The sequence below is a fragment of the Lycium ferocissimum genome, chromosome 7 (assembly GCF_029784015.1).
Source record: "Lycium ferocissimum isolate CSIRO_LF1 chromosome 7, AGI_CSIRO_Lferr_CH_V1, whole genome shotgun sequence".
NCBI classification, from domain to species: Eukaryota; Viridiplantae; Streptophyta; class Magnoliopsida; order Solanales; family Solanaceae; genus Lycium; species Lycium ferocissimum.
In genome coordinates this window covers 30,506,239-30,517,573 of record NC_081348.1, presented here as the reverse complement: position 1 = coordinate 30,517,573, position 11,335 = coordinate 30,506,239, and the positions used below count along the sequence as shown (strand labels likewise).

The following is an 11,335-nucleotide window of genomic DNA, read 5'->3' as shown; positions in this document are numbered from 1 at the left end:
CAGTGCGAATTATCTGGATTAATTGGGCTCAAATGCGGATATCGAGCACCAAACAGAAAATCAAAGAACATGAAAAATGAGGTAGGAGGTTCGATAGCTTTTGAAAAGTAGACCTTAAAAACAAAAACAAAAACAAAAAAATTTGACTTAAATAAATAAGATTAGGACCTAAAAGTAATTAATTAAAAAGTTTAAAATTTAAATTTTTTTTGGAAATTCTTGTGAAGACTACAAAAGTCCCTAAGTTTGCCCTTATATATAGTAGTAATAGTAATAATGTAAATAGATCGTCAAATAATATGTTTTTTTTTAATTATTATTTTGTATCGAGTACCATGATTATTCTTATTTATTTGTTTATCATGTTTGTCATTTTTTGAAAGTGAATTAAGCATAATGATTTTATTTTCCTAAATTCCCTATTCATATATTGAAGTTTTTTAAGTGAATACTTATTTCATAATAGAAGATTAATTTTATAAATGTTTCAACTTGTCCCTTTTCAAGGTTATATAGTGATTTTATAAATTTTCCAACCTGTCTCGTTTCTAAGTTTATAAAAACCTTATGATTAGAGATGAAGTTATTCTTGTCTAGGAGGAGTCAATAAAATCCCCCCCCCCCCAACCCCTTCCTCCCTGCCTTAGGCAAAAAAATGATATTATATAGATAAATCAAATTATATATATACTATATATTAAGTCCGCTTAGCTTATCTTTGTGTCTAATTCTTTATACCAGGAATCCCTCTAATTAAAATCCTAACTCCACTACTGCCCACTTCCCAAAAATGTATGTCCCTTTACACTATTTAATTCGATTAATTAGTTTCAAAAATTGAAAAGCTTTACTTGATATATTCGATTGAAAAGCTTGATCCTTGTCATGAACTGGAGTTCTAAGTAGGATCCATTCTTAAATGCACCATACATATCTCATATCATATTCAGCTTGCCAGAAGGATTAGAGGAGAGAGAGCTTAGAATGATCTGCTCTGTCGTTAATTAGATTGCTATGGCCCTTTTGTGCAATTTGTGTTGTATTTTCTCTTAGGATATTGCTATTGATAGTTTTATAGATATATGAATGGCTGTGGATCACTGAATATTTGACAGTATATAGTCGATTTTATTGGTTAAAAAAAAAATAGATATTTCCGTATAAAATAAACCGTCATATTATCTTCAGTATTACAAGATCCCCACTGGTATCTCGTCTGCATCACAACCTTATATTTTTTTCATCTTCCATATAACAATGCACACACCTTAGGCCTCATTTTGCTTCTTTCTATAAAAATAAAAATAAAAAGTTGTCTGTAGTTTAATAGATATCTGATTACATAATTAAATCCATTTATTTTCTAAGCAATTGAATCTGTATAATTTCTATTCGTTAAAAATTAATAAAGATAAAACTCAAAACAAAATAGCAGAGAAAATCGTACTTTTACAAGGTCTTGTAAAAACTCTGTATGATGAAACACACTTAAATACTAGCTGTAGTGGCAACTTTGGTAGTGGTTGATAGTAATGGTTGTGAAGTGACGACTGATTCTGAATGTGGTTGAAGTTGGTGTACCGCAAATTGCGGGCAGAGGTAATAGGAGTACAGTTCCAAAACACTGATCATAAATTATATAAATCCCCTGGAAAATTTGCCTCGCCATCACTAAATTTAAGAAAATTTTGTTCAGCTTGATCACTAACATCTAGAGAAACGAAATAAAAGCTGCATAACGATGAGCAAGTCTGGCTATTTGCAGCAGGTAAACATTGCCATCTAGTAAAAGATGGGCCTTGATTTATATTCGAGCTCAATCCAGTCGCTGCATCTGTCAACAAGAAGCAGAGAATGAAATAGCTTTCATATTTCTTACAACTGCTTAGGTTATAAGAGCATAATCATGTTCAATCAGCAAACAAAATGCTGTAGTTATAAATCAAAAGGGAACAATTCACTGCTCGTATAGGATCGTGACAACAGAGTACCTTCCAGAGGCCATCATTAAGATAATGCATGTTATCCACACCAATTCCCTTATTGATTGCCTTTCTGCAAAAGTAATACATGAATTTTCAGGTGTTGAAACAACAGAAGTATACACCACCTCGGACATGAGAAACATAAAAATAACAGAACTTGAAAAATGGCTCATATAAAAGTAAGAAAGATCAACAATGCCAAAGCTTTAAAAAATCATTTGTTACTCCTAACATACATAAAGTGTCTCCTTTTCACTCATACAGAGAGATGGAGATAGATTGTGTAATATAATCAAGAAAGTCTATTAGTCCCCGTGAAGTATATCTTCACAAACTGCTTTTCCAAATCTGAGAAAAACATAGAAGTAAAGCAACCAAGATCATCAGTGCGAAAAAGTTTGAATATGTAATCTCATACTTCTGACAAGAAGCGTGTGTCTCACAAGAGATGGACAATCCAATAGGTGGTCCAATGTAAATATATCAAACATAAATGACAGTTCGTAAGAGATAGAATGATGATTGCAGCTCCAAAGGCAATTCATCATCTTATTTTATTTATTCATTTTTGAAAAATCAAAGGCCATTAATGTTCAGAAAAGGTTTAAAAGACTCCTCTCGACGTTTAGTTTTCTGCATCAGCTCTCTAGGTATGGAGAAACATAACATCTCCCTTTTAGTTATGGAAACCAACTAGCCATTAATGTTCAGAAAAGGTTTAAAAGACCCCTCTCGACATTTAGTTTTCTGCATCAGCTCTCTAGGTATGGAGAAACGTAACATCTCCCTTCTAGTTATGGAAACCAACTATTCAACTGTAACCATTACCTTGATCACCAAATAACAATTGTTAATCGGGATGTATGTTATAGCATGGATCCTTCCACCAACTCTAAGCTGATATACAACTAATCATATCCAAAGAAACCTCAAAATATATCTTTTTCTATAGTCATCTCCCCCTCCCCCCAAAATTTCAGTCTTGGACAACACGACAGTCATCTTCCCTTCCCAGAACGAACCAGAACATCCACCACTTGAAGCAGATGGAATGCTATCAACAGCATCCCTTCTTTCATACTATCTGTGTCTCGCACCTCATATAATATATGCACATGTACAGAAACATACAGAGAGAATACACTATATTAGTGTCCAACACGAATATTTAGAATATCGAAAAATTTGATTACTAAATACCTCAGATTCCCTACTGAAAATTAATTCAATGACAACAAAAAGTGGTATATCTATCATTTCTCAACAACTCACTATACTGAAGCTGCCAAAATCATTTAAGATCCAGCAGAGAATTATATGGATTTTTAAAGCTAGAAGGTGTTATCTGCCGATTACCTTAACACAAAGAGGCAACATGTTAAGTTCAAAGAGACCAACATAGGTACTTGGAGGCTTTTCTGAAACCATTTTTTCTTATGGGTAAGGATTTTCATAGAAACTTATATAAGATATATGTTGCTCACGACAAGTGAGGCAATAAATTGTTATGACGAATACACATTTAGGGGCAATAAGCAAACTAAACAAGCAAAGGACGGAACATATTTAAACTAAAAATGGTAAAACATCTCAGTGCTATCACACGGAGAAGCATGCTTTGGCATACAAAAGAAACAGAAGCCGAGTAAATATTGAGATGGCAACTCACATATCTTTTGCCGACATCTTTGTAAACCCAATAGCTAGAGCATGTTGCTTCCCTTCAGCCATAATAGCCTAAAAACAAAAGGCTGCACATTAAAACTCCAAAAGAAACTGCAGCAACGACAACTAATAATATTATAGCATAAAGTTGCTCTTATCCATACCACAGGAGTTTCTGCTCCCACTTCCTCATCCAAGGCACCCCCAGGAGAAGTAAGCCCCGGACACATTATGTTGGCTCCAGAGAGGACAAATTTAATTGCCCCCCTGTCAACTTGTAGTTTTTTCATTATATTGGGATCTGTATAGTGGGAAAGAGGAAAGGTCATACAGAGCATTGATATCACTGAGTGAATAAAATTATCAACAGATTAAATAAATAAAGTTCATAAATGGTATATGTATATATTGAAAAGTAACAAATCATATACATATATGACGATGAGTCAAATCAGAAACCTACTCGCTCCATCTCACAACTGCATAATATTTTTTCGTCTTCAAGAGCCAACAACAACAACATGTCTTCAAGAGCCAGACTTGTCAAAAATTACTTAATATTTTGTGTGTCTTTCATGCCTATACTTACAAGGAGCAAGACCCAATTAACTGAATGAAAGATGCACCCTTGAGTTTCAGAGCACCCACATCATCTCCAATCCCAAGCATAACAAATTACTTAATATTTTGTCCTTCCCCTTCTAAAGAAATCAATGACCTCAACATGGTAATTTAATTTCCTAGATTCAATTTCAAACGAGATTGTGAACGAAATCTCTAACTTCACAAAAAAAAAAAAAAAAAAAAAAAAAAGGGCAGCCCGGTGCACTGAGCTCCCGCTATGCACGGGGTCCGGGAAGGGCCGGACCACAAGGGTCTATTGTACGCAGCCTTACCTTGCATTTCGTAAGAGGCAAGCTTTCCACGGCTCGAACCCGTGACCTCCTGGTCACATGGCAACAACTTTACCAGTTACGCCAAGGCTCCCCTTCAAAAAGGGATTCTCTAACTTCAATAATTTAAATATTCCCTATAGGCCTATCGGAAGTACACAAATGCTTGATCCTTGACTGTGACTGCTAGTCTTATTGAATCAAGAAAGTATATCTTCTGAATAGTACCAGTTATGCATACCAAGGGAAAAGAAAAATGAGGCATTAAGACATTAGATATCAAGAGCATTCTAATCAGATAACTGATGTGAATCACATATCCTTTCAACTGTTGCTTGGTTATATATCTTAATATGCTAATCAGCAGCATTCAGCTGGCTTGAATTATTTGTTGCATTGGTCATAGCTATTCCATATCTTGTCGTGCTTGATACATGTTCAAATAGAATCTCAAAAAACTCCACAGATGAGAAGTCAACTATTCTTTCTTTACATTCTTCAAATTTCTTATGAAGCTCTCTTTTTCCCTTCACAGCCCACAAGGGCCAACTTGGCTGCATATTGAGGGAAATACATGCTGATGACAAAAAATGTCCTAATACTGACCACACTCAACCAGTCCAATTTTTTGAAGTGATTTCACTGGTAAAACAAATAACTTTACCAGGCCGAAAGTTCTAATTATATCAGATCTGGATTGTCAAAGGCCAGTAACCAAGGAAACCCAACACTAATAACCAGCATAAGATTTATCAGTAAAGCATTAAAGAGTTGAAAAAGACATGCCACAACCATCAGAAAGATTAGCAAAAGAAAGGAAGGATGACCATTAAAGCAAGGATGACCACTGATTTAATGGAAAAGAAAATAAAGGAGGAAGAAAAGAACAAAAATAACGGATAACTTACATTGATGTAGAAGACGTAAAGTAGGCATATAAGGTCCATCACGTATGTTGAAAAACAGGGGTACATTGTTTACCACAACTAGATTCAGATGATTTTGACTGCAAAAGAAAAGATGAATGATAGAAATATATTGTCAATGGAAGAAAAAAAGCAGATAAAAGAAGCTGGCTGCATTAAGAAAAATGAAATCAACCATTTTGCAACAATGAGCGGAGACTTCTTTGGAAGCAAATCTTCCAACACTGGCTCTAGTAACGGATACTGCAAAAAGGAAGTAATGTTAGCATTATTAACACATTATAACCATGCACAATGATTTCACGGAAATCCTTTAGTTGGAATAAAGTATGTGTAACAGCCCAGCCCACTAGTGCTATTGTCCGCTTTGGGCCTACGCCTGCATGGCACTAAAATGCGTCACTAGGATCTAAGGCTTGCTTCCATATATATCCAGCATCTCTCCCATGTTTTGCCGATGTGGGATTGCCTAGGGAGTTACATACACCCCCCTCCCCTCTTCCCTCTCTTAGGGACTCAATGTCCCCTAAGGTTTGCCCACCATCATTGAAGGTTGCACGCGGAGTTGCTCTGATACCATATGTAACAACCCATCCCACTAGTGATATTGTCCGCTTTGGGCCTAGGTCCGCACGGCTTTGAAACATGTCACTAGAATCTAAGGCCTTGCTTCTTATATACCCATCATCTCTCCCGTCTTTTATAGATGTGGGATTTGTTAGGGAGTTTAGAAAAAATAAAGTAAGTGAGTCATAGCATAGTCAAGACCTCTTCCGCAATGCTTTGACGAATTCTACGCTGCACAGATGCCTTGACTTGATTTTGTCCAGACACTTCTTCATTTGAAAACCTACATATTTAACATAGATTGAGTTGACCGAATTATTTTAGCTCAGCAACATAAATTGTAGTGGGCCACAACAAACTTGATAAATTTGAGCATAAGAACTTAAGATATAAGACAAATGACAAACACATTGTCTTTTAGAAAATTTTGACTTAACGATATTTAAGTTTAAGGGCCTATTTAGTTTGAATTATTTTACCTGGTTAAATCAGTTGCATGATAATTGTCTATTAATTGGTTGGAATATAAAATAAAAAGCATATAATTCCTTCTGGTTAATTAAATATACTTTATATCAATCAGGTAGTTGGACTGCTGAAAGCCACGAGTAAGTCTGTCGGAGGGGCCAATCGTAGCTCTCCGCACTGTACACGCAGGTTACGGCGTCAACTACCACTTGGATGAAATCTATGCTACCAAAGACATGGCCCAACAAGTTAATCAATCATTCAACAATCGATCAACTAGGCCTCAATCCGACGGCTATATGAATCTTCCATACCCATTCCGCTCTATTTAAGCATATCTCATTGCGATTTTAGATTATCTATATTTAAGGATTCTTCAAGAACTAAATATCTTTTTAATTGCACCTTTTTTTCCGACGCGGATATGCAAGTTCTAAACCAGAGTAAGGAGACTCTTGCAAGCATCAGACATAAGTAAGTACAACAACTGTGCCTTGATCGTAACGGGTAGTTATTGCCTATACAGTTTCATATACTTCATTGTGTTAAATTCTTAGCTAAATCCATAATGAATAATGAATTCTAAGAGATTAAAAGTTCTTTAAGATGACTTCTCCCTATTTTTATTTTTTGAACAGTTAGATGACTTCTCCCTATGATTTAAGTCGATCTCGTTTCTAGTCGCCACCTCCTTCAATCATCATAGTCACACATACGACCTGTCCACATATCTCAGGTGACAATTTATCATTGTGTTTTGTGCGCAACCCACGACTTTTAACTTGTTGATCAGCTAATAAAGGGAATAGAAGCATAGGTAGGTAAGAGGGGTGACAGAGCAAGCTAGCTGAGTATATCGTGGAGAAGGCCACTTTGTACATTGGCAGAGTCAGATCAATATGGCTCCCGAATTGTCTTCTTAGAATGTATTTAATTTATTAGGAAAGCGTTGTTATTAGAAATCTGGATGTGACCATTTCCAACCTTGTATGACCCAAATCCGCAGGTATACAACATTTGCCAGTAGTTTCCATGGACGAGAATCATACGGAACTCAAATGTGCAAATGAAGGTACTGCTTCAAGTTGGAAGCTAAAGAGTTCGGATACAAGAACCGTAAGATGATTTGTATTTGTACTTAAAGATCTAAGCAATGATCAGCTTTACAAGAGTGATTTGGCATTATCATTTCAATCCTTGGTTACTAGAAAACATAGAATTTCAAGTAAGGACATCAAACAGGAGAAAACAACAGCAAAAAGTAGGTAAATGACAAGCAAATCTCCAAACCCAACAAAGACTCCAGCAAAAGCAGATTGCAAGAACAAGTAGCTGATTTTCAGTTGCGTCCTTCTTTGGGTGTTAGCTACCTCTATGTTTTGAGATGTTACAGTCATTTCAGTCTATGACGGCTTAATGGCTACCAGGGAGATGCATATTTCACAGAGTTTCAAGCTAAGGAGGTGACTCTAATGCACTCAGCAGATGGATTCTCAACAACATTTCCTGAATCATGTAATCAATACTAATATATTTATATATGTTGAACAGAATCTTGAGCAAGAACTTTGGCTCCGAGTCATGCCAGTTTCTTTAAACATCGTGTATTTCTCGTTTGATAAATATGAACCAGTCTTAATAATCCCCTTTTTCCTCTCTATTGAGAGCATTCTAGGTAGCTATTCAACACCCAAGCATCTAACATCTGTCTCTCTAAATTCTAAATGTATCAAACACCGATCCCTTAATGTTCTTAAACCAACAGCAATTTTTGTTGTTTGAGAACTATTAAAATAGTTTCAATGAGCTATCCTCCCAACCCTCATCTAAATTGAGGCTAAAGAAATCCATACAAGGAAAAAAAAACATTTAGTCTACACAAACTTAGAGTGATCAGCTAAATTGAAGTTGAGAACCTCCGAAACACTACCAACATTCTTCTTGCGCAAAAAACACTAATATTCACCCAATGAGAAAAAGAAATATAATTTTGTAAAGTCTTTGTTAGTCGTATGCTAAAAAATTAAGCAAGGACATACAGAGACCTGGACCACAGAAAAAGAACAGCATCATACACCAGCTATGAATTGCAGCCAGCAACAAACAATTTTAAACATTAGCACATCACAAGATGGCAAGGCATTAGAATCAAACCAGATATGAATTACAATTTCTTACACAAAAACTGACTAACATCAATGTTCTGCATATACATATAGCATACAAGTATAAGCGAGTACTTCCAGCTCTTTTATCAAATCACCCATTGCTCAATTTCCCTAACAATCAAGAAAATCAAACAAAACAGCCAAAGTAAGCAACTTTTTTTTTTTTCCGAAACTAAAGCAATTTTACTACAGTAGTGGTAAGGATGAGGGAGCAGGAAGGTTACCCACTTACTTACCCTCTAAACTACAAAAACGAAAATCAATTTCTCCATTGCAATTAAAAAGGCAAACCTACTCACAAAAATCACTTGCAAATACCCTAATTACCCTTCCTAACCAAAATAGTATAGAAAAGCAAATCACTAATCAGGCATAAAATGTACTTCCAACTGGAATCACTAATTCCACGCAAGCGAATCAAATAAATAAAACATCGCGAATTGAAACCAAGATTAAGAAAGAGAGCGGGAAAAAAAAAAAGATTGTACTTACTTCCTGAACATCTTCACGGGCTGATGTTGAGAGAGAGATAATGATAGGGTTTAAGCCGGTGAATAGAGTGACGAATTTGGAAATTTAGTTTTCAATTTTTAAAATATGGGTTAGCCCTTTATACTTATTGATGATGATAGGGAAAGTTGATGGGTTTAATGTAAGTCGATTCGACCGCGTTGTGAGAAAGCGAGAGAATACATAAAAAACCCCCGTACTTTGCACTTTTTTTCAATAAGGCATATGTACTTTCGGAAGTTTCTATTACCCTCATGTATCACTTATATATGTAATAAATACGCACTTCTGACCTGATTTGATAAAACGTGTGTGTCCATTTGATAAGAAAATATTTGAGCTTCAAAGTATGTGTGCAAACTTAAAAAAAACGTTAAGTTTTCAACAAGTAGGAGCATGAAGAAAATATTTAACAAGACTAAAAACTTAGCTTCAAAGAAGCCAACTATAGTTTGCCCAAATTTTTCCACGTGGCGCGCACACAAACTTAAAAAAAAAGGTATATCATATTCTCATGAGTTCGACTTCGATGATTCTAGGCGAAATACCTAGGTAGCCCCTCAAAGTTGACAAAATTTATCAATTAGACACTTCAAAAATTGAAAAATAGTTATTTGACCCTTTACAAATTTTCTTTTAGTTTTATGACCCTTTTACGAAATATTTTCATTTTTTACAAAAAATAGCTTTTCTTATTCAAATTATAAGGAAATTTCCCCTCGAATACTTAGTAACAAATTAAACATTACTTAACAAAGATTTTTTTTTAAGTTTAAACACATTGGATCCCCCAAATGAACCAATAGGTTGTTGATAGCGGCGCCGTATGGTTAGGGGTGGGCATAATTACTTCTTTGAAGCCCAAAATTAATTCGGTTTTTCGGTGTTTGGTTTTTTTCGGTCCGGTTTCTATTTTTAAAAATTTCGGGATTCGGTTCGGTGTTCACACACGGTTTAAACCGAAATATTATATATTAGCCAAAATCAAATAGCGAAGCCGTAAATAAAATCCAAGCCCACTTTCATTATTTTGTATCAAATATCAATCATCGGATTTCTCATGTCTAAGTTCTAACCTAACCTAACGTATCCTATATTCCTAGAAAGCTAAGGTATATCGTACTCATGAGTTTGACTTCGATGATTCTAGGCGAAATACCTAGGTAAGTATTTCTCTCTCTCGAAGTCAAAGTTGACAAAATTTATTGTCCTCACGGGGTTTCCCGGTCCATTAGACACTTCAAAAATTGAGTTAATATCCAAAAGTTCATTGCACGAGGCTGCGACCCTAGTTTTTATAAAGATTTTTTTTTTAATTTTATAAAAATCGGGACATGAGAACTAATATTAATTACGAGATGTGAAATAAAAGACTAACCTTATTGTATTAAAAAATATCTCTCCAACATATAGATCCTATTTCCATATGAAAGGCTAAGTGAGAAATTATTCATTTAGTGTTCGATAACAATCCAAATTCATTTAGTTTTATGAGGAAGGTGTACAATGATTCATAGATAACTTTATGTCCCACAATACTTTTTCAGAATGGTCAACAAATTAAACATCTATACTTAACAAAGATGTGTTTCTTGAACATCTGTATCCAAAACAAGTGAAAAATAAACACATTGGATCCCCCAAATGAACCAATAGGTTGTTGATAGCGACGGTGCCGTAGCCACATAAAGCAAAGAGCCTCAATTAAACGCCATTCATTGGAAAGTTAATATATAAAATATTTATTCGAAATACATACTTAAAAAATTACTTTATATTACATACATACATATATTATATCTTGAATACCCATAATAAAGTGCAGTTTCATCATTGGATAGAGATCCAATAAAGAAGATGAAGACTGAAAAGTTTTCGTTGGAATTTATGATTCAATATCAAGATTAGAGAGTGTTAAACTTTTTACGGATAAAAAGTTTTTACTTTAAACTATTAATAATTGCACAGTTTGCCCTTCAAATGGACTGGTCATTAATTTTTGCCCTTCACATTTGAATTTATGCCTAGCGGGGCATAAATTTTTTAACACCGCTAGCAAAACTTGTTAATGTTATAATGCGTAACTTATAGCCTTCTAGGCATAAGTTCGATTTTAAATGATAAACATTAAGGGATAGTTTGGTAGCTAGTTA

General features: G+C 34.9%; 1 protein-coding gene across 1 annotated transcript; it reads right to left on the bottom strand.

Moving 5' to 3' along the window:
- Positions 1–1,371: 1,371 nt before the first annotated feature.
- LOC132064304 (uncharacterized) lies at positions 1,372–9,366 on the bottom strand. Its single transcript, XM_059457242.1, has 8 exons — positions 9,165–9,366; positions 6,238–6,319; positions 5,645–5,712; positions 5,452–5,549; positions 3,815–3,951; positions 3,655–3,722; positions 1,992–2,055; positions 1,372–1,834 (listed from the first exon to the last, which is right to left on the bottom strand). Exons 1-8 carry the CDS (start codon positions 9,173–9,175, stop codon positions 1,817–1,819), a joined length of 546 nt encoding a protein of 181 aa, XP_059313225.1. The 5' UTR covers positions 9,176–9,366; the 3' UTR covers positions 1,372–1,816.
- Between the last annotated feature and the right edge of the window lie 1,969 nt (positions 9,367–11,335).